Genomic DNA, 23937 nt, shown 5'->3' with positions numbered 1-23937 from the left:
TGTGCACAAATTTGTTTACATCCCTGTTAGTGAGCATTTATCTTTTGTCAAGATAATGACGTAGGCAGTGACATCACTTCTGGTTTAATAAAATAACATGGGACCTTTTCTTTGATGCAGAACTTACTCAGAAACATGCGTTCCTGATTGTCAACTTCTGTCTGCAGCTGCATTAATAAAGGTTTTTGAATGATTTAATTAAAGATATTGTCATAATGCTAATTTCACCAATGAACCAATGATTGACAAGGACCAAGGAACGAACCCTAACAGGGCGAGCGCTTTGCTGATGTCAACGTAGTGAACAGAGTGCACCATGGTGGTGGTGGGGTTATGGTATGGGCAGGCATAAGCTATGGACAACGAACACAATTGTATTTTATCAGTGTCAATTTGAATGCACAGAGATACCGTGAGGAGATCCTGGAGGCCCATTGTCGTTCCATTCATCCACCGCCATCACCTCATGTTTCAGCATGATAATGCACGGCCCCATTTCGCAAGGATCCGACAAGTATCCATTCCTCCATGGCCTGCATACTCACCAGTCATGTCACCCATTGAGCACGTTTGGGATGCTCTGGATCGACGTGTACGACAGCATGTTACAGTTACAGCAACTTCATACAGCCATTAAAGAGGAGTGTGACAACATTCCACAGGCCGCAATCAACAGCCTGGTCAACTCTATGTGAAGGAGATGTGTCGCACGGCCTGAGGCAAATGGTGGTCACAACAGATACTGACTGGTTTTCTGATCCACACTCCTACCTTTTTTTAATAAGGTATCTGTGACCAACAGATGCATATCTGTATTTCCAGTCATGTGAAATCCATAGAGTAAGGCCTAATGAATTTATTTCAAATTGACTGATTTCCTTAAATTAACTGTAACTCAGTAAAATCTTTAAAATTATTGCATGCTGTGTTTATATTTTTGTTCAGTATACTGTATGTGTATAAAAAAGAGAGAGAGGGGAAGGGATAATGGAGAAAGAATTGCTTTTATCAAGTGAGCGGGATCCTGATTCTAAAAAGATTGGAGTCAGCACAGTCCCCCCCACCCCCCCACCCCATCGTCCCCCCACCCCCCATCTCATCATTATCAGAGGGGGCAGGCACTGTGCTGCAATCCTCCAATCCTCACTCCTTCCCTCCCTCCTCTCTCCTTCAGACCGCTCTTTCCCTGAGTGCATCAGGAGCCTGCAGAGGAGCGGTGGAGGATGACTGGCGCTATCAGGGGCACCCTGCTCTGGCATGCTTGGAGGACGCCACAACCCAGGAGAGGATTTTGAAACGGAGCGAGAGAGCCTGCCAACCACTGGCCAACGCCAACAAAGCACGAGAGAGAGAGAGACAGCGAGAGGAGGGGGGGAGAGAGGTCCACCTTTACCAGAGAAGGAAGAAGAGCAAGGGAGGAAAAATTAAGTGAGAGTGCGAGTGAGGAAGAATGTGAAAGGAAAAATACCCCAAAAGAAAGCCAGCGCAAAAAAAGAGAGCCAAAAAAAAAAATGGTGCATGAATAATAAGGGCAACTTAACACCCCCAGATTTGACTTGACAATCACTCTCTCCAGCCTGCTGCTCTGAAAAAAAGGGGGAGCAAGTGAGAGGGCTGGCCGAGGGAAGGAGAGAGGACGAAAAGAGCAAGATGACGGAGTGAAGCGATGGAGAGGATCAGGTGAGTGACTAACGGCATGGAGAGAAAAACAGTAGGAGACATGTGCACATGACTGGACACACACACACAGTGCTTCACAAAGCAGTGATGTATTTGATTCTGTACCACATTAGCTCAGTGGACTGCAGCAGGGTGATTTGTCGATGTCAGTCTATGGCTTCTCATTAAATCTCTCCAACGGTGCTGAAATCTCCATTAGATATTACAGCTATTTATGGAGTAAATTCCGATCGGGTCCTTGGAGAAAAAGACTTGATGGTATTTTGAAAGCACTAATATACCGATCGACACAAATGTGCCACACAACTTAAGACAATTAATTGACAAAGGCGAATAGGTACACGCATGGTCTCCAACATTAATTTTATTGTTATGTAATTTCAATGGTTTTTTTTAAATATTGGGTATGAATCGTAATGTTAAGTGCAACCTTAGACTAACTTGCAGTATGCCATAACCTGATGAAGTTTACTCAGCTTACTATGTAATGCTAAAACCTGCCACACTGATGTGTTTGGCAAGCTCTTCTTAATACAACCACACACACATACGCTGTCGCCAGATACTCAGTCATTTGTGCCAGAAGACAGGGTGAGAGAGGACAGGACACAATCGTGTGTGCGCGCGCGCGGGATCGAGTGTGTGTGGGATCGAGAGTGCGCGCGCGCGATCGAGAGTGCGCGCGGGATCGAGAGTGCGCGCGGGATCGAGAGTGCGCGCGGGATCGAGAGCGCGCGCGGGATCGAGAGCGCGCGCGGGATCGAGAGCGCGCGCGGGATCGAGAGCGCGCGCGCGAGGCGCGGGATCGAGTGCGCGTGCGCGAGCGCGGGATCGAGTGTGCGTGCGCGAGCGCGGGATCGAGTGTGCGTGCGCGAGCGCGGGATCGAGTGTGCGTGCGCGAGCGCGGGATCGAGTGTGCGTGCGCGAGATCGAGTGTGCGTGCGCGGTATCGAGTGTGTGTGGGTGCGCACACGCGCGGGACCGAGAATGCGTGCGCGAGATCGAGTGTGCGTGCGCGGGATCGAGTGTGTGTGGGATCGAGTGTGTGTGGGATCGAGTGTGTGTGTGCCACTCTAAAGGAATTCAGCCGGCACTCACCGCAGTATTTCTAAGCTCCTACCCGCTGGCAAGGCTTCAAGCTTGCCGGCACACAGACTGACTGGGGCCCTTTTAAACCACAACACAGCTATTAGATAGTCATTTCCAAAACTCGGTTCTGTGGACCTCAAGGGATGCCCGTTTCGTTTTTTGCCCTAGTACTACCCAGCTGATTCAAATAATCAAAGCTTGATGATTAGTTGATTATTTGAATCAGCTGTGTAGTGCTAGGGCACAAACCAAAACATACACCCCTTGGGGTCCTGAGGACAGAGTTTGGAAAACCCTCAAGCAAGACTGTTAGCATATAGCCTGGCGTTACAATGTTATGTCAGAGGGGTGTCAATGACGTGAATGGGAACTATAGGGAGGAGAGGGGATGGAGGGGAGAGAGGGCTCTGGGTTAAGTGAGGTCCAATCTACCCAGTTAGTTGTATAGTCACATTATGTGCTTTAAGTATGATAGATGGTTCACAGTCATGACTTTCTTAAAGGCTGGATGCAGAACCAGTGTGGAGTGTTTTACTGCCGTCTCCTGGTGTTTATTACTGCCCCTCTCCCATCTGTGAGGCTGTTGCTATGCATCAAAGGCTATCTCAAAACAGCAGTAGCTCCAGACAAGGGTCTTAAATCATTTCTACAGAGATTCCATTGCGGGGAAACTAGGCCGTTTATGATAAGGGTGATACTGTAGCTAATACTCCGCCAACTAACGTTGTCTAGCAATCTGTTGGAATACTAGCATGCTAGCAGATACCCATAGGCTTCCAATCATTGCGCTATTGCTAGATAGCATTTGCTCTCGAAACTACTGCAACGCTAACTTCCTTCATACTGGACACAGAGGCATAAACATGGTATCCACTAGTTCATCTGACTCTAGGGAAGTGGATAAAGGGCCTCATTGCCAAAATCCCTAAGTATCCCTTTAAGCTCCTGGTAATTGCAACTTGAAAAAGCTAGCAAGGATTGGACTTAAATGAGCTATTGCTAATCAATATTTAAATGCTAATGGTGTCGGTAGCTAATTTAACTGTCAGTATTATTATTCTGCAGATGTGTGTGAATGACTGATGGTCTTGACGAAGATCCATACAGTATCAAAACTGTGCCCTTCCATTTGTGAGTATATAAATTGTGGAGCAAAGAAGAAGTGTTGCAGATCTATGTCCTTGGGTACAGTCCAGTGTCTCCTCTCACTGTGTCTCTCCCTCTCTCAGAGCCCTCATTATGCTCCCCCACGCCCCGTTGGCCTGCCTCTTCCTGCTCCTCCTGTCGGGGGTGCTGGGGGGGCTGGTCCTGTCCATCTGCCCTACAGTGTGCTCCTGCAGCCGGGGCCACCGTGTGGTGGACTGCTCCTTACGGCACCTCTCACAGCTGCCCCCAGGCCTGCAGCACAACATCCGCTTCCTCAACCTCTCACACAACAGGTAGGAAGACAATTCTGCCTTCTCATCATCCGCTTTCTTCTCATCATACTAGTCTTCGGCAGGTTGGGTCCTAACTTCTAAAATGAGAACTCCCCTCTCTCTCAACAGCCTTTGTGGTCTGGACGACCAGCTCAGCCACTACGCCCACCTGCGTACCCTGGACCTGTCCTATAACCTCCTGGGTCGCTTCCCCTCCGGCCTGCCCAGGGCCCTCTGGGACATCCGGGCCGCTGGCAACCAGCTGCGAGCCCTGGACAAGAACGACACGGCCTACCATTGGAACCTGCGGGTACTGGACCTGTCAGCCAATGAGCTGGAGAGGGTGGTCTTCATCAACAACACCCTACCCAGCCTACACGCCCTGAACTTGAGTCACAACCGGTTCTGGACCGTGCCCACCAACATGCCTCATAATCTGGAGATGGTGGATTTGTCCCACAACTTCCTGGTTCAGATCCTCCTGGGATCATTGGACCGGCTGCCCAGGCTGAGGAGGTTCTACCTGCATGCTAATCGCTTCTCCTGGGTGCCAGAGGGGGTGTTTGACCGGTTGGAGGGGCTCGAGTTCTTGACACTTGGGGATAACCCTTGGGCTTGTGAAGAGGAGGAGAACATCACACGGCTCTTGCTCTGGGCCAAACACACCCGTGCTGCCGTGTTGGGCTGCCCCTGCTACACTAGGCCAACATGTGGGCAAGCCCATCTGGCCACTCCAGGAGGGGAGCGGCATTTTACGTCCCACACAGAGCCTCCGCTGGGGGCTGATGCCAGAGAGATGGGCCGTGGAGGCCTCACACCGGATAAAGTTGCAGTCGTCACTTCTGGGTACTTGGCTAAATCTGCGTTGTTGGAGCCTGGGACGCATGGAGACAGAGGGTCTGCCAACAGCTCGGGGGACCAGACATCGTTTGTGTTCATCTCCACCCCCTTGCACGGCCTTTCCACACGCACAAGCACAACAGGGGACCCGCACTCCGCTGCCAAGAAGCCCAACACAGGAAGTACGCAGAGCAGAAGCCACGGACTCCACACACCAATCCTGTATTCTGTAGTCACCTGGAACCTTCTAGTCACAGTGACTGCCTTCAAAGCCTTCTAAACCCACCGTTGTCAGTACTAGAGTCAAGTCTTGATGGATTTTGGAGAGGGCTAACCCTATGTACGTATGAATGTTACAGGGAGAGGTTTGTTATTGTTTTTATTTTAAAGAACAACTTTCAACTGTTACTGCCTAAATGTGTATCCTCTCATCTTCCAACCATTTCACCACCATCTACAGAGTGAAGTTGTGCTGTATGGCTATATCTTTCAAACTTGTATACAAATAATATCTAGGCAAATGTATACACATACAGTGCATTCGTAAAGTATTCAGACCCCTTCCCTTTTTACACATTTTGTTACATTTCAGCCTTATTATAAAATCTATTAAATACATTTTTTCCCCCATCAATCTACACAAAATACCCCATAATGACAAAGCAAAAACAGGTTTTTTTAAATGTTTGCTAATTTATTAAAAATTAAAAACAGAAATACCTTATTTACATAAGTATTCAGACCCTTGGCTATGAGAATGGAAATTGAGCTCAGGTGCATCCTGTTTCCATTGATCGTCCTGGAGATGTTTCTACAAATTGATTGGAATCTTACTGGGGTCAATTCAATTGATTGGACTATATAAGGTCCCACAGTTGACTGTGCATGTCAGAGCAAAAACAAAACCATGAGGTTGAAGGTATTGTCCCTAGAGCTCCAAGACACGATTGTGTCGAGGCACAGATCTGGGGAAGGGTACCTAAACATTTCTGCAGCATTGAAGGTCCCCAAAAACACAGTGGCCTCCATCATTCTTAAATGGAAGAAGTTTGGAATCCCCAAGACTCTTCCGAGAGGTGGCCGCCCTGCCAAACTGAGCAATCGGGGGAGAAGGGCCTTGGTCAGGGACGTGACCAAGAACCTGATGGTCACTTTGACAGAGCTCTAGAGTTCCTCTATGGAGATGGGAGAACCTTCCAGAAGAACAACCATCTCTGCAGCACTCGACCAATCAGGCCTTTATGGTAGAGTGGCTAGACGGAAGCCACTCCTCAATAAAAAAGGGACATGAAAGCCCGCTGGGAGTTTGCCATAACCTGTTGAGCGGAATGCCTAGCCCAACATCCAATGGAACAGCACTGCGCGAAATACAAAACCTCAAAAATCTAATAATTTCAATTGCTCAAACACACGACTATTTTACACCATTTTAAAGATACACTTCCCCTTAATCCAACCACATTGTCCGATTTCAAAAAGGCTTTACAGCGAAAGCAAAACAGATTATGATAGGAGAGTACATAGACAAAAATAACCACACAGCCATTTTCCAAGCAAGGATATATGTCACAAAACCCCAAAACACAGCTAAATTAAGCACTAACCTTTGACGATCTTCATCAGATGACACTCCTAGGACATCATGTTACACAATACATGTATGTTTTGTTCGATAAAGTTCATATTTATATCCAAAAACAGCATTTTACATTGGCGCGTGATGTTCAGAAAATGTATTCCCACCAAAAACTTCCGGTGAATTTACAAAAATACTCGTTGACAAAACGTTGACAAAATATATAACAATTATTTGAAGAACTATAGATACAGTACTCCTTTATGCAACCGCTGTGTCAGATTTTAAAATAACTTTACGGAGAAAGCACATTTTTCAATATTCCGAGTACATAGCTCGCCATCACAGCAAGCTATACAGACCCCGCCAAGTTCGGGGTCACCTAAACTCAGAATTAGTATTATAAATATTCTCTTACCTTTACTGATCTTGGTCAGAATGCACTCCCAGGACTGCTACTTCCACAAGAAATGTTGTCTTTGTTCGAAATAATCCATATTTATGTCCAAATACCTCCGTTTTGTTCGTGCGTACAGAGCACTATCCAAAGGCATAACGCGCGAGCGCGGTACCAGAGACGAAAAGTCAAAATGTTCCATTACCGTTCTTAGAAGCATGTCAAACGCTGTTTAAAATCAATCTTTATGGTATTTTTAACTTAAAAATGCAATAATATTCCAACCGGACAATAGCATATTCATTAAAAAATAAAAAGGAACGGCGCACTTGCGGGATCGTGCATATCCAATCCCTTTGTCCCCAGGCAGTCCACTCAGTGACTGAGCTACTATTCTCTGCCCAGTGACAGGAGAATGCTGAAAGAACTTTCTGAAGGCTGTTGACAGCCAATGGAAGCCTTAGGAAGTACAACGTGACCCCACAGACACTGTAGTTTCGATAGAGATGCAAAAGAAGTACTACAATTCTCAGACTTTCCACTTCCTGGTTGAATTTTTCTCAGGTTTTTGCCTGCCATATGAGTTCTGTTATACTCACAGACACTATTCAAACAGTTTTAGAAACTTCAGAGTGTTTTCTATCCAAATATGCATATTCTCGTTTCTGGGCAAGAGTAGTAACCAGTTTAATTTGGGTACGTTTTTCATTCGGCCGTGAAAATACTGCCCGCTATCCCAAACAGGATAAAGTACCTAAGGGACTCTTAGACCATGAGAAACAAGATTCTCTGGTCTGAAGATTCTCCTGTCTGATGAAACTAAGATTGCATCACATCTGGAGGAAACCTGGCACCATCCCTACGGAGCATGGTGGTGGCACCATCATGCTGTAGGGATGTTTTTAGCAGCAGGGACTGGGAGACTAGTCAGGATCGAGGGAAAGATGGAGCAAAGTAAAGAGAGATCCTTGATGAAAACCTGCTCCAGAGCACTCAGGACCTCAGACTGGGGGCGAAGGTTCACCTTCCAACAGGACAATGACCCTAACCGTACAGTCAAGACAACGAAGGAGTGGCTTCGGGACAAGTCTCTGAATGTCCTCAAGTGGCCCAGCCAGAGCCCGGATTTGAACCAGATCAAACATCTTTGGAGAGACCTGAAAACAGATGTGCAGCAACACTCCCCATCCAACCTGACAGCGCTTGAGAGGATCTGCAGCGAGGAATGGGGAAAAACTCCCCAAATACAGGTGTGCCAAGCTTGTACTGTCAAACCCAAGAAGACTCTAGGCTGTAATCGCTGCCAAAGGTGCTTCAACAAAGTACTGTGTAAAGGGTCTGAATACTTATGTACATGTGAGATATATACACACACACAAACCTGTTTTTGCTTTGCTTTGTCATTATGGGGTAGTGTGTGTAGAATGATTAAACAATTTAATACATTTTAGAATAAGGCTGTAAACTAACTAACTAAATGCGGAAAAAGTAAAGGGGTCTGAATACATGTCGAATGCATTGTACATGACTAATAATACTCTATCGGTGCGGAAACATGAATGCTCATCTCTATGTAGTCTATACTGCTTGTCCGTTCTGTTGACAGATGCTGCTGCGTTTTATGGTTTCTATGATATAAAGAAAAGGAAAACATTTAGAATGCATTTAATGTACGCGTTGTTTGAAAGAGTCAGTGTATGACGTGAGAAATAATCTTTAAACCTTGGCATCAGCTTGGTTTGGGGGTTATCTTGGAGGGCCTGCAAGTTCTTAAAGTGGAACTGACAGATAATCTACTTTGCAGATATGAAACAGACAATCATATACCATTCAAAAATATACAATTCCTATTTTATGCTACAAAACCAACTTTAGAACTAGTTTTGAAAATAGGTTCTATGTGACTCATAATTCCATGACATTGAGTAAGGCATTGTTGGTAGAATAGACGGATGCAGTTCAATGCATGATTAATATAGCTAATTCTCCAATACATTGTTGTAAATTACAGCTGGCCAGGTACATTGTTTGCTGCCTCCAGCCCGGCGGGATGCTCCGTTTCAGTTTCAATGACTCAATATTTTGGACAAATTTACAGACGAATGTAACTAAGGCTGGGAACAGCTAGAGATGCAGGTGTCATTTGGTTAGCTTGCAAGAAATGTGAAGCACTTTGCTAGCTATGCTAAACTTGAACAACTGTTTTCCACAGTTAGCATATATCTTAGTTGTCAATCAAATGTATTTGGCATCGATCAAGACGATCAAATGGGAGGGCAGGCAGGCAAGTTCCCAAGGGTTGGGACGAGCATGCACTGGCAGGCAATCTGCATAAGGTACTATTCCCCATTGTTTATCAGTGCAAATTTGACAACCAACTACAAGCTAAAAAAGTTAAGGGTTTATCTACTTTTCCCTTGTTACATTTTTAGGTCAACTCGCTTTTGCTAACATTAGTTGTTGATCTTGTTGATGTGCATAGGCAACTGAGGGAGATCAGGCCTACCTGTTGTTTGATCAATAGGACTCTAAAGTTCCCAAATGTAACACGACTCCCGTGGAACACTATATTTAAACAATTATGTGGACACCCCTTGAAATTAGTGGATTCGGCTATTTCAGCCACACCCATTGCTGACAGGTGTATAAAATTGAGCACACAGCCATGCAATCGTCGTAGACAAACATTTGAAGAAGAATGGCCTAACTGAAGAGCTCAAACGTTCAACGTGGCACTGTCACAGGAGGTCAATTCATCAAATTTCTGCCCTGCTAGAGCTGCTCTGGTCATCTGCAAGTGATGTTATTGTGAAGTGGAAATGTCTAGGAGCAACAACATCTCAGCCGCGAAGTGGTAGGCCACACAAGCTCACAGAACAGGACTGCCGAGCTCTGAAGCGTGTAGCCCGTAAAAATTGTCTGTCTTTGATTGCAACTCACTACCGAGTTCCAAACTGCCTCTGGAAGCAACGTCAGCACAAGAACTGTTCATCGGGAGTTTCATGAAATGGGTTTCCATGGCCAAGCAGCCACACACAAGCCTAAGATCAACATGCGCAATGCCAAGTGTCGGCTGGAATGGTGTAATGCTCGCCGCCATTGAACTCTGAAGCAATGGAAACGCAGTCTCTGGAGTGATGAATCATACTTCACCATCTAGCAGTCAGACTGATGAATCTGGGTTTGGGGGATGCCAAGAGAACGCTACCTGCCCCAATGCATAGTTCCAACTGTAAAATTTGGTGGAGGAGGAATACTGGTCTGGGGCTGTTTTTCATGGTTCGGGCTTGGCCCCTTAAGCTTCGATCACACCGACAGCATCATTGCATTTTTGGTAAACCAGAAGTACATTCACTTCCAGTGGAACGCTGCGTGTGCCTTGCAGCATTGCGTTGCAGCACGTTCTGTGTGGTGCATACGTTGGATTTATCGAACGCATGGGTCAAACTGTATGCATATACGGCTTGACAGAAATGGTAGCAGAAGGTGAATGTGGAACTTTTGTTGCACACATATCCAGATGATGCTGCATACTATTTTGCGCAATGACACTATCGGTGTGATCAGGGCATTAGTTCCAGTGAAGGGAAATCTTAACGCTACAGCATATAATGCCATTCTATACGATTCTGTCCTACCAAATTTGTTGCAAAAGTTTGGTGAAGACCTTTTCCTATTTCAGCATTACAATGCCCCTGCGCACAAATCGAGGTCCATATAACTCAGCAACAAAAAAAAGAAACGTCCTCTCACTGTCAATTGTGTTTATTTTCAGCAAACTTAACATGTGTAAATATTTGTATGAACATTACATTCAACAACAGACGTTAACTGAACAAGTTCCACAGACATGTGATTAACACGAATAGAATAATGTGTCCTTGGACAAAGGAGGGGTCAAAATCAAAAGTAACAGTCAGTATCTGGTGTGGCCACCAGCTGCATTAACCTGTTGGGGCTAGGGGGATGTATTTGCACGGCCGGATAAAAAAACGTACCCGATTTAATCTGGTTACTACTCCTGCCCAGTAACTAGAATATGCATATAATTATTGGCTTTGGATAGAAACCACCCTAAAGTTTCTAAAATTGTTTGAATGGTGTCTGTGAGTATAACAGAACTCATATGGCAGGCCAAAACCTGAGAAGATTCCTTACAGGAAGTGGCCTGTCTGACAATTTCTTGCCCTCCTTGATCATCTCTAACAAATACAGGGGATCTCTGGCATGACGTGACACTTCCAACGGCTCCTATGGGCTCTCAGAAGGCGGGAAAAAGCCGAACGATGTATTTCCATCCCCAGGCTGAAACACATTAGCGCGTTTGGCAAGTGCTCTATCAGAGGGCCATTAGACTGAGGCTCGTGCATGAGGGGATAGCATGCTTTTACTTTCACTCTCTTTGTAATAAAAAAACGATTTCCCAGTTGGAATATTATCGCTTTTTTACGAGAAAAATGGCATAAAAATTTATTTTAAACAGCGGTTGACATGCTTCGAAGTACGGTAATGGAATATTTAGAAATGTTTTGTCACGAAATGCGCCATGCTCGTCACCCTTATTTACCCTTTCGGATAGTGTCTTGAACGCACGAACAAAACGCCACTATTTGGATATAACGATGGATTATTTGGGACCAAACCAACATTTGTTATTGAAGTAGAAGTCCTGGGAGTGCATTCTGACGAAGAAGAGCAAAGGTAATAACATTTTTCTTATAGTAAATCTGACTTTGGTGAGTGCTAAACTTGCTGGGTGTCTAAATTGCTAGCCCTGTGATGCCGGGCTATCTACTGAGAATATTGCAAAATGTGCTTTCACCGAAAAGCTATTTTAAAATAGGACATATCGAGTGCATAGAGGAATTCTGTATCTATAATTCTTAAAATAATTGTTATGTTTTTTGTGAACGTTTATCGTGAGTAATTTAGTAAATTCACCGGCAGTGTTCGGTGGGAATGCTAGTCACATGCTAATGTAAAAAGCTGTTTTTTGATATAAATATGAACTTGATTGAACAAAACATGCATGTATTGTATAACAATGTCCTAGGGTTGTCATCTGATGAAGATCATCAAAGGTTAGTGCTGCATTTAGCTGTGGTTTGGGTTTATGTGACATTATATTCTAGCTTGAAAAATGGGTGTCTGATTATTTCTGGCTGGGTACTCTGCTGACATAATCTAATGTTTTGCTTTCGTTGTAAAGCCTTTTTGAAATCGGACAGTGTGGTTAGATTAACGAGAGTCTTGTCTTTAAAATGGTGTAAAATAGTCATATGTTTGAAAAATTGAAGTTTTTGCATATCGCGCCACGGGATTACACTGGCTGTTGAGTAGGTGTACTGCAGTGCATCTCCTCCTTATGGACTGCACCAGATTTGCCAGTTCTTGCTGTGAGATGTTACCCCACTCTTCCACCGAGGCACCTGCAAGTTCCCGGACATTTCTGGGGGGGGAATGGCCCTAGCCCTCACCCTCCGATCCAACAGGTCCCAGACGTGCTCAATGGAATTGAGATCCGGGCTCTTTGCTGGCCATGGCAGAACACTGACATTCCTGTCATGCAGGAAATCACGCAATGAGCGAGCAGTATGGCTGGTGGCATTGTCATGCTGGAGGGTCATGTCAGGATGAGCTTGCAGGAAGGGTACCACATGAGTGAGGAGGATGTCTTCCCTGTAACGCACAGCGTTGAGATTGCCTGCAATGATCACAAGCTCAGTCCGATGATGCTGTGACACACCGCCCCAGACCATGACGGACCCTCCATCTCCAAATCGATCCCGCTCCAGAGTACAGGCCTCGGTGTAAAGCTCATTCCTTCGTCAATAAACGCGAATCCGACCATCACCCCCGGTGAGACAAAACTGCGACTCGCCAGTGAAGAGCAATTTTTCCCAGTCCTGTCTGGTCCAGCGACGGTGGGTTTGTGCCCATAGGCGACGTTGTTGCCGGTGATGTCTGGTGAGGACCTGCCTTACAACAGGCCTACAAGCCCTCAGTCCAGCCTCTCTCAGGCTATTGCAGACAGTCTGAGCACTGATGGAGGGATTGTGCGTGCCTGGTGTAACTCGGGCAGTTGTTGTTGCTATCCTGTAGCTGTCCCGTAGGTGATGTAACAACACCTGCACAGTATTATAACACATGGTATGCCACTGCGAGGACGATCAGCTGTCTGGCTTGTAGCGCTGTCTTAGGCGTCTCACAGTACGGACATTGCAATTTATTGCCCTGGCCACATCTGCAGTCCTCATACCTCCTTGCAACATGCCTAAGGCACATTCACGCAGATGAGCAGGGACCCTGGGCGTCTTTTTGGTGTTTTTCCAGAGTCAGTAGAAAGGCCTCTTTAGCATCCTAAGTTTTCATAATTGTCACCTTAATTGCCTACCGTCTGTAAGCTGTTAGTGTCTTAACGACCGTTCCACAGGTGCATGTTAATTGTTTATCATTCATAGAACAAGCATAGGAAACAGTGTTTAAACCCTTTACAATGAAGATCTGTGAAGTTATTTGGATTTTTACGAACCATCTTTGAAAGAATTTCTTTTTTTGCTGAGTTTAGAAATGGTTTGTCAAGATCAGTGTGGAAGAACTTGACTGGCCAGTCTAGATCCCTGACCTCAACCCCATCAAATACCTTAGGGACGAATTGGAACGCCGACTGCGAGCCAGGCCTAACCTCACTAATCGCCCAACCTCACTAATGCCCGTGGCTGAATGGAATCAAGTCCCCGCAGCAATGTCCCAACATCTAGTGTATTTTGTAAGTCGCTCTGGATAAGAGCGTTTGCTAAATGACGTAAATGTAATCTAGTGGAAAGCCTTTCCAGAAGAGCGGAGGCTGTTACAGCAGCAAAAGGGGGGACCAACTCCAAATGAACACCCATGATTTTAGAATGAGATGTTCGACGAACAGGTGCCCACATACTTTTGCTCATGTAGTGTATTTACATATTAGCATTAATTCAAATCAGGTGTATTTTGTGACTTTCGGCAAAGGCTTTATAAGGATCTAATGTTGAGCTGTGTGTTTTTACAGGCAGTATGAAGGCAGGCTCGTGTGCCAAATGCACGGCTGCTTTGCCGTTTTATATATTGGTACAGAATTTTCAACATTGCCTTACTCTACGTCATTCCCAAACATTTTATAAAATGTATGAAAACGCAAAATTGACCATATCTAAGTGCATGCTTGTCATAAAAAGCGAAAAATAAAAAAAGGCATCATATTTTTCCTATGGGTGTATATGAATAGATTTTAACAAGATTTAATGTTGCTAAAATGATGTCAGTTCCACTTTAAGCCCCTAATGTGCGTACGCGCACACGCACACACACACACACACACACACACACACACACACACACACACACACACACGACCGTTTGGCCAGAAACTGACTCCCTTCCTACCACACACCTTACAGACAGAGGTAGAGAGCATTTGGAAAGTATTCAGACCCATTCCCTTTTTCCACATTTTGTAACATTACAGGCTTTACTCAGTACTTTGTTGAAACACCTTTGGCACCGATTACAGCCTTGAGTACTCTTTGGTATGATCCTACAAGCTTGGCACACCTGTATTTGGGGAGTTTCTCCCATTCTTCTCTGCAGATCCTCTCTAGCGCTGTCAGGTTGGATGGGGAGCGTTGCTGCACAGCTGTTTTCAGGTCTCTCCAGGGATGTTCGATCGGGTTCAAGTCCAGGCTCTGGCTGGGCCACTCATGGACATTCACAGACTTGTCCCAAAGCCACTCCTGCATTGTCTTGGCTGTGTGCTTAAGGTCATTGTCCTGTTGGAAGGTGAACCTTCGCCCCAGTCTGAGGTCCTGAGACTGTTTTCATCAAGGATCTCTCTGTACTTTGTGCCGTTCATCTTTCTAAAGGCCTGATTGGTAGAGTGCTGCAGAGATGGTTGTCCTTCTGGAAGGTTCTCCCATCTCCACAGAGAAACTCTGGAGCTCTGTCAGAGTGACCATCAGGTTCTTGGTCACCTCCCTGACCAAGGCCCTTCTCCCACGATTGCTCAGTTTGGCCGGACAGCCAGCTCTAGGAAGAGTCTTGGTGGTTCCAAACTTCTTCCATTTTACGAATGATGGATGCCACTGTGTTTTTGGGGACCTTCAATGCTGCAAACATTTTTTAGTACCCTTCCCCAGATCTGTGCCTCGACACAATCCTGTCTCGGAGCTTTATAGACAATTCCTTCGACCTCATGGTTTGGTTTTTGCTCTGACATGCACTGTCAACTGTGGGACCATATATAGACAGGTATGTGCCTTTCCAAATCATGTCCAATCAAATGAATTTACCACAGGTGGACTGCAATCAAGTAGTAGAAACATCTCAAGGATGATCAATGGAAACAAGATGCACCTTAGGTCAATTTCGAGTTTCAAAGCAAAGGATCTGAATATTTACATAAATAAGGTATTTGTTTTTTATTTTTAATACATTTTCAAACATTTCTAAAAACCCGTTTTTGCTGTGTCATTATGGGGTATTGTGTGTAGATTGGTGAGGATGTTTTTATTTATTTAATCCATTTTAGAATAATGCTGTAACATAACAAAATGTGGAAAAAGGGAAGAGGTCTGAATACTTTCCCAATGCACTGTATGTAGACAGCAACACTAACATACAGTACACTCCTTGGCCAGGTCTTACCTGCGAGCAATATAGTAGAAGACAGGGTTGCCATTCTTGGAGGTTCCAGCCTGGTAGAAGATGTTGAGGGTCTTCAGGGCTTTAAACTCGTCTTTCTCATGGACCTGGTGCCTAGAAATCAGGGACAAACAGACAATAGAATTCTTCTGAATCAACTCCACTCACCAACTGCTGGCATCCTGAGTGTCTTAGAACATTTTACAGACTAACTGTACACTAGGAGAACAGTTACCTGGTCATAAACTCCTCAAACTTGGAGCTGGTGAGGTTGAGGCTGGACCAGTGGGTGTCGGCAACAGGTTTGTGCTCGGGGGGCCCCAGATAGGCCAGGAGGGTGGCCATCTTGTCAAACGGCCGCCTGCCCACTGCCTTGTGGTCCCTATGGAATGGGGAGAGGCCGCTGTCAGACTGAGGGCTATACTGGTAGTGCACAAAACATGATGATTGGTGACTCATTGTGTGTGTGTGTGAGAGAGTTACTGACCTGTTGCTGGAGAGGTACTGTCCAATCCTCTCCTGGTTGTTCCACAGCAGCCTATGGAGGGCCAGAACGTTGCCATCACTGATGAAGGACAGGCTGTGGTTGACTGAGTCACTGGGAGGAGAGTCAGAAGCTATGTCCAAGAAGAACCTACAGGGCAATATGGAGGGATCACAGAGTGAATGGTTAATTACAGAACTGGAAATATATTACAAATATCTGTAACATATTAGAAAATGAGTCCAGGTGAGTAATTCTCAGCTTCATAAGAGAAAGTCGGGACTCCGATAATTTCCTGCTTTTCAGGATACTGAGAGAGCAGTTTGTGATTTTATCTGCTTTGAAAGTGGGGATTTTTTATCAGAAGTTTTGCTGGTCTTAAAATAATTCTGACTTACGGCGTAAAAATATACAGTTCAAGACGTCGTCACAAATCTGGTAACGGACACATTGCTAACTAGCATAGCTGTTCCCATTGTTGCAAAGAGTTATACAAGAAACCCGTTGTCATCTTCAACCTAACTTACCGCCTGGCTGCATCAAAGTTGCTTTTCACAAAGTCGTTAAAAGGCCTCATGTGCTCCTCTTTGGTAAACAACACGTGGTTGGCAATGCTCTGGAGGATCTGAGAACAAAACAGAGAGCAACTTAACTAAAATCAAAGGTAATAAATATAATACATTTTTTACAATTATTTTATCAAACTATTTTGGTCAAAACCACTACTGTCATTTTCACGCAAGGTGCTTATTTTAGGAAGATGGAATCTCCCAAACCATACCTTGGACATGAGCTTTAGTCCTCTCTCTATGCTGGGTGGGGGCTTCTCATCCAGGATGCCTGCCTCGTAGGGTGACACGATGGCAGGGTTGATGAAGCGCAGGAACATGGCACTGCCCACCGCCCCTATACTGTTCTGGGGGAAACGCTGGCTCACCACCTGAAGGAAAAGGAGGGCGGAAAAGGGGGAGGGAGGAGAGCAGGATGAGGAGTTGGAACAGAGTGGAGAGAAAACACGAAAGGAAAGGAAATTAGAAAGTTAGATGCTTGTACAACATGACAGAGAAGATCTCACACCACCTTTCTCAAAGCCAGCCAGAGCACAAGCGAGAGAGAAAGAGTAAGAGTGCAAGAGAGGGGGAGGGCGACAGAGGAAAAAGGAAAGAGCTAAGTACAGAGAGAACTTCCAGAAAAAAAATGCCTCGTTATGGTGAGATCACAACTTATTTATCTCATGATCACTATAACAAAAGTGGTTAAAAAGAAATGGACGTATTGATTTCTATCTATTTTTATTTAACCTTTAACTAGGCAAGTCAGTTAAGAACAAATTCTTATTTACAATGACGGCCTAGGAACAGTGGGTTAACTGCTTTGTTCATGGGGCAGAACGACAGATTTTTACCTTGTCAGCTCTGGGATTTGATCTAGCAACCTTTCGGTGACTGGCCCAACGCTCTAACCACTAGGCTACCTGCCGCCCCAATTGATGATAGATTGACTGTGTGGCTGAGGCGGCAGAGCCCACGGTGGATCAGTGCATACGTTTTTATTGATTGCTACAATAAGCAATAATACAACTCATGCTAACATCATGCTTTCATTTGTGTTTGGAGATCATTATCAGTTTATTAGTTAGAATGTTAGCAAGCTAAATGTCCCTTACCTTGAGCTATGAGCTTGTGAGGGAGCTAAGCCCTGGTGGGGCATTTAAGCCCTCAACGATGCCTTACAAGATGCTCTAAACGTCCCTTAACTCCCTTACAAAGCTGCTAACTTGGCTAGTCTTGAGAGCTAACAAGCTAGTGAGTTAGCTCGGTAGTCTTGTTAGATAGATTGTTGTTAGCTGTGTCATGACGTTGCCCTCTTTGGGTACAGCGAGCACTATTTCCCCCTCCCTCTGCACCAGCCCTTTTCTATGCACCATCCCCCTACCTCTGTCTCCCACACCCAGGCTGCTGTGGTCAGAAGAGGTCGAAAATTCCTATGAGGAGACCCTCTCCTCATGGCCACAGTATAGAGAGAGTTTCATAGAGAGAACAAAGGAATTTCTTCCACCTCCCAGAACTGGAGAACCGAACGACATTTATGTTCTGGAGAAGGTAGAAAAGATCGGTGAAGAATCCAGCTACGAACTGGTCCGTTTGGTACAATTTTGTGAAACTCATGAGACACAATACGGCAACATTACCATAACCATGTTTATAGAAGAGTCTCAGGTATGAGACTTACATCTAATGGTTGTATAAAACGAATGAATAAGTATGAAGCTATTTGTGAGATGATGGGATGCTATGTAATGATGTTAATGTGAGAGAATTGTATTTCTGTTTAAAGTTTCACTAAGTCATTGGCACGCCCCCAGGGGGACAGACAGGACCTGGCGTCACGAGACAGCCTTTTTCTATGTCCCGAATAAAACCCCCACCTAGGTTTTCTATCACCAGACCAGCTTACCTCGATAACGAGAGGGCCAAGGTTTGAGAGGAGACCAGCTTACCTCGATAACGAGAGGGCCAAGGTTTGAGAGGACACCAGCTTACCTCGATAACGAGAGGGCCAAGTTTTGAGAGGAGACCAAGCTTACCTCAATTACGAGATGGCTAAGGGTTGCAGACCATGCACTTCTCTTGCTGAACTTCTAACCATACCACGTGGTTAAACTCTTAGACTATCGATACTGACAGAATAAGAACAAGTCTTTGATATTAATTACTAGTCTGCAGCTAGGAATTCGGTATCATTGAACGCGAAGACCGACAACCGCCGAAACATCTATCTATAACAACATGAATGAATGTCACTCTGAACTATCCATTCTAACCACGACAGAGAGCGAGAGAGGGAGGACAGACTCTCCAACAGAAACAAACTTTTCAACAGAGATCCCGACGACACACTGAGCGTAAATATATATATTGATTGCAATTGTTCCTGAATGAGTGAGCGTTCATGTGCAAAGGATTAGCATTTCAATTGTTATAATTATCAACTCTGTAGTGCCTTGTCAGCTGACCCCCACTCCCCTTTTGTCGAACAAGCCGCCATGCCGGTTTAGCCCACTAGGGCACATTCCCCTATCATTTCTTTGTAACCATATCTACTTTGTTTGTTTTTGTTATACATTTCTGTGAATTACCTAGTTAGTAAATCAATGATTTTAAGACAATTGATGTATGGATGACTCATAGTGAAGACTGGGTTCATGCAGATAACCAACAATTTACAACGTTTGGAATGAGACTAATGTGAGGTAAATAATTCATTAATTCGAAGACTAATTGATCAGATATTAAAATATCTGAAAGTTATATTAGAAAAATTATAACTTTGTAATCTGAATATTTTCCTTGGTGCCCCAACTTCCTAGTTAATTACAGTTACATGATTAATCAGGTTAATCGCATAATAATAATAATAATAATTAGAGAGTTATTTGATAAATACGTCTTCAGTTTTAATGATGCCAAAGACACGACAGCTGGCATAACTGAAGTGTATAACATGCATAAGGAACACTTCACGTTTAAATGGATAATATTTACATTTGTTGAGTGGGTGAGCTCCATTCCTAACAGGCTGATCAGATTAAATTTCAGCCTCAGAGCTTGATCTGATTCAACAGCAGCATCAGAGGCTGATAAATCAGGATTGTGCCTCGTTGGCTGTTTCATAGGTAAAGCTCCTTGCAGGCAGATTAGCAGTCAGGCTGCTGCCTTGTAGGCTGTCTGCAAGGAGCCCACTGTGAATTTCAATATTATGCACAAAACATGAAGTGTCCCTTATAATTATACACATATCAGTTATGCAAGCTAACAACCAACATAAGTAATAAGCTAGCTAACAAGACTACATAGCTAATTAGCATGCAATTGGCTGTGGTCTTAGGAGAAGAATGCAGCCTGGAGACAGTGCTGCCTGTCAGGCATCGTTCAAGGCTTACATCATTGCGATCAACACAGCCACAGGGCTCCTTGAGGTGGTTGAGCATCTGAACAAATTAATGGATGATGAATGGTACTTTTGATTATCTCGTAATCTCGACAAAACTTTTACCACAATATGAATTATTATTTGTATTCATATGTCTTCCTCTCTGGACTTGTGTAGCTAAGAGAGGACATTTTAAAATAAAGCTTTGATGGAAATTAAGCCTTTGAAAAACAAACTAAATGCCAGCAGGAGGACAAGCTTGATTTTAAAGTGGAACTGACTACGTTTTATCAACATAAAATCTTATTAAAATCTGTTCATTTACACCCCCAGGATGAATGACAATATTTATTTTACATTTTCTGACAAGTGAGCACTTAGATATGGTAATTTTCACATTTTCATACAATGTTTGGGAATAACGTATAGTAACGCACATGAAAATTCTATAGCAATATAGAGTGGGAAAGCAGCCATGTGTTTGGACAATTAATAGACACTGCAGTAAATAAAACCTAATATAAACATCGGTCTTGTCCAGGACCGGCGTCTAGGCAGACCGGTGTGCCATAGCCAATCAGAGCAATACAGTAGGTCTATATGAAAATAAGCTATTTTCCACAGAAGCCTGCCAACATTCACTTTGAACTGGACTGTGTGTTTACAGGCAGTAGCAACAGCGCAACTTTAGAACGTTACTCGCCAAAAGCCACCTGAATGGATTTCTGCAAATATGTAAATACCATGGGAGTCTTCTTACATTTTGGAACTTAGTTTTATTAAGCTAACAACCATGAAAAGGTATGCCCTCTTAATCAGTTGCCTATGCACATAAACAACAAGATCAAGAACTTATGCTAGCCAGAGCGAGATGAGCTCAAATCTGAAGAGGGAACATTAGATAAATCCTCTCAAACTTGCTAGTTGGCCGCCAAAATTGCAATGATAAACGATGGGGAATAGTAGCCTGCTCATCCTTCTGCAGCTTGCCTGCCAATGCATTCTTGAACCAACCTACATTTTGACAACTGCATGGGAACTTGCCTGCCCGCCCATTTGATCGATCACCAAACACATTTGATTGACAACTAAGAGATATCTAATCAAATTTTATTTGTCACATGCGCCAAATACAACAGATATAATCATAACCAACAATGCAGTTCAAGAAAGACTTAAGAAAATCTTTATTAAATAAACTACTGGGGGGAAAAAGTAACAAGAAAATGACAACAACGAGGCTATATACAGGGGGTAAAGAGACTATGGATAGATAATAAACAGCGAGTAGCAGCAGTGTAAAATCAAAGGGGGGGAGGGGGTGTCAGTGTAAATAGTCCGGGTAGCCATTTGATTAATTGTTCAGCAGTCTTATGGCTTTGGGTTAGAAGCTGTTAAGGAGCATTTTGGTCCTAGACTTGGCACTCCGGTACCTCTTGCCATGTGGTAGCAGAGAGAACAGTCTATGACTTGGGTGACTGGAGTCTATGACTTGGGTGACTGGAGTCTATGACTTGGGTGACTGGAGTCTATGACTTGGGTGACTGGAGTCTATGACTTGGGTGACTGGAGTCTATGACTTGGGTGACTGGAGTCTATGACTTGGGTGACTGGAGTCTATGACTTGGGTGACTGGAGTCTATGACTTGGGTGACTGGAGTCTATGACTTGGGTGACTGGAGTCTATGACTTGGGTGACTGGAGTCTATGACTTGGGTGACTGGAGTCTATGACTTGGGTGACTGGAGTCTGACAATTTTTGGGACCTTCCTCTGATACCGCCTAGTATATAGGTCCTGGATGGCAGGAAGCTTGGCCCCAGTGATGGACTGGGCCATACGCACTACCCTCTGTAGTGCCTTACGGTCAGATGCCGAGCAGTTGCTATACCAGGCGGTGATGCAACCGGTCAGGATGCTCTCGATGATACAGCTGTAGAACTTTGAGGATCTGGGTACTATTGCCAAATCTCTTCAGTCTCCTGAAGGGCAATAGGTGTTGTAGCGCACTCGTCATGACTGTCTTGGCATGTTTGGACCATGACAGATCGTTGGTGATGTGGACACCAAGGAACTTGAAACTCGACTGGCTCCACTTCAGCCCCGTCGATGTTTGTGGGGGCCTGTTCGGCCCTCCTTTTCCTGTAGTCCACGATCAGCTCCTTTTTCTTGCTCACATTGAGGGAGAGGTTGTTGTCCTGGCACCACACTGCCAGGTCTCTGACCTCCTCCCGATAGGCTGTCTCTTCATTGTAGGTGATCAGGCCTACCACTGTTGTGTCGTCAGCAAACTTAATGATGGTGTTGGAGTCGTGTTTGGCCACACAGTCATGGGGGAACAGGGAGTACAGGAGGGGACTAAGCACGCACCCCTGATAACTGTGGATAACAGTCATTCATGTTCAGCATAGCTAGCAAAGCGATTCACATTTTCTGCGAATTAACTAAAAATGGTACCTTCATTTCTAGCTGTAGCCATCGAAAAACGATGAGTGGTAAAAGTCGGTCGCTCACCCCACTCTTCCAATGACATGTCATCCTCCCAGCAGCTAGCTAGCTACCTAGCTAATGTTATGCTCTGTGTTTTAAGCGAAATAAATAAATAGCTACATACATAAATAGGTATGCTAGCCCAGGGGTGTCAAACTCAAATCAGCGCACGGGCCATATTGACAAAACACAACAAATTTGCGGGCCAGACATATCCTTTTTGCCTTTACAAAAAAAGACCCAAACTGGCCATTGTTTTCTTAGAAAAAATGTGTCCCTTTATAAATATCCACTTATGTACATACGATGCTGTATATAGCATTTTAACATATTAAAACAAAGATATAAATCATATTTGTCCAACCTTCGCTGCTGTGCTTGCAGATGCATAATATGCTGTGGCTTGTCTGTACACTTCCCCTCGGCTGAGCGCTGTAACCGGGGCAAACGAACGCAGCGCAATTGAAGTTATATTCAATTGAAGTTAAATGAACTGATGCGAGACTCATCAGGCTGTAATTTCATAAAGTAGATGACTCAAATGTTTACTCATTTATACTCGCTTGTGTGTCCTATTGAGTTTGACACGTGCACTAGCCTATTAGCCCCGTTATGGCGGACTTCTGATCATTGCCCTTGCTAGTTTGATTGTGTTGACATTCTCAGCCTTCGTTACAGTCGTCCATTTTTGTTCAAAATATTGGGTGATTGAAACATCTCGAATGGGTGGATGTAGCAAACAATGTACCCGACCAGATGTGATTTACAACCTGATAGCAGTATTTTTTGGACTACCAAGAAATGTATTGGTGATTTATATTAAATCATACATAGAACTGCTTCCATCTATTCAGCCAACAATGCGTGACTGTAAATCATGGACTTTTGAGTTAAATATAACCTATTTTTAACAGCTCTTATAAAGTTGGTTTTGGAACACTAATTGGGATTTTGATATTTTTGACTGATATGATTCCACTTTAAAGCGCGACAGAAAAAAGAAGGGGTAACAAATGACATTGAATTTCCCCTGCCTAAAAAACAACAGCGAATACATGGAGATATTGAGCAATGACTCCCAGAGCAAAGCAGAAAAATGGCCCACAGGTGATCAGCCAGACACACAGTGTTTTACAGAGCAATAACTTATAACCATAGTCCACAAGACAGACACCAACATGCATGTAAACAAGACAGACAATCCTCACTTCACCTAGGCCTTTAGATTCAAATCTTTGGTACAAGTGCAATAAACCAATTTCAAATAGGCCCTATACAGTATATGGCCCAAATACAACGGACATAAAACCACCGCAATCACTAAGCAAGATGACTGTGTTACTCTGCTACAGAAAGGG

At 44.3% G+C, this 23937-nt stretch overlaps 2 protein-coding genes across 10 annotated transcripts in view; one reads left to right on the top strand and one right to left on the bottom strand.

The window, feature by feature from the left end:
- LOC106581254 (neurofibromin) overlaps window positions 1-23937 on the bottom strand; it is a 108471-nt gene that overhangs the window by 51433 nt on the left and 33101 nt on the right. For all 9 annotated transcript variants that reach the window (XR_001323054.3, XM_082966711.1, XM_014163189.3 and 6 more), the window contains 5 exons: window positions 16939-17097; window positions 16685-16782; window positions 16161-16307; window positions 15909-16055; window positions 15677-15787 (listed from right to left, as the gene is read on the bottom strand). Coding sequence is in view for 8 of the 9 variants with exons in the window: in XM_082966711.1 (XP_082822837.1) it covers window positions 15677-15787; window positions 15909-16055; window positions 16161-16307; window positions 16685-16782; window positions 16939-17097 (662 nt within the window). In the remaining variant the exon portion in view is untranslated. The remainder of the gene's footprint in view (window positions 1-15676; window positions 15788-15908; window positions 16056-16160; window positions 16308-16684; window positions 16783-16938; window positions 17098-23937) is intronic.
- Window positions 1217-5435, top strand: LOC106581259 (oligodendrocyte-myelin glycoprotein-like). The gene is made up of 4 exons (XM_014163209.2): window positions 1217-1680; window positions 3835-3900; window positions 3999-4208; window positions 4317-5435. Exons 2-4 carry the CDS (start codon window positions 3845-3847, stop codon window positions 5305-5307), a joined length of 1257 nt encoding a protein of 418 aa, XP_014018684.1. The 5' UTR covers window positions 1217-1680; window positions 3835-3844; the 3' UTR covers window positions 5308-5435.

This window comes from Salmo salar, chromosome 20, assembly GCF_965601325.2.
Source record: "Salmo salar chromosome 20, fSalSal1, whole genome shotgun sequence".
Classification (NCBI taxonomy): domain Eukaryota; kingdom Metazoa; phylum Chordata; class Actinopteri; order Salmoniformes; family Salmonidae; genus Salmo; species Salmo salar.
The sequence above is the reverse complement of the archived record's forward strand: the minus strand, read 5'-3'. Positions and strand labels throughout refer to the sequence as shown.

What these genes read in the sequence shown, in the direction of transcription:
- LOC106581259 (XM_014163209.2), top strand. Translation starts at nt 3,845, where the DNA reads ATGACTGATGGTCTTGACGAAGATCCATACAGTATCAAAACTGTGCCC. An exon ending in AAAACTGTGCCCTTCCATTT is followed by an intron (nt 3,901 to 3,998) that starts GTGAGTATATAA and finishes TCCCTCTCTCAG; the next exon opens with AGCCCTCATTATGCTCCCCC. An exon ending in CTCAACCTCTCACACAACAG is followed by an intron (nt 4,209 to 4,316) that starts GTAGGAAGACAA and finishes CTCTCTCAACAG; the next exon opens with CCTTTGTGGTCTGGACGACC.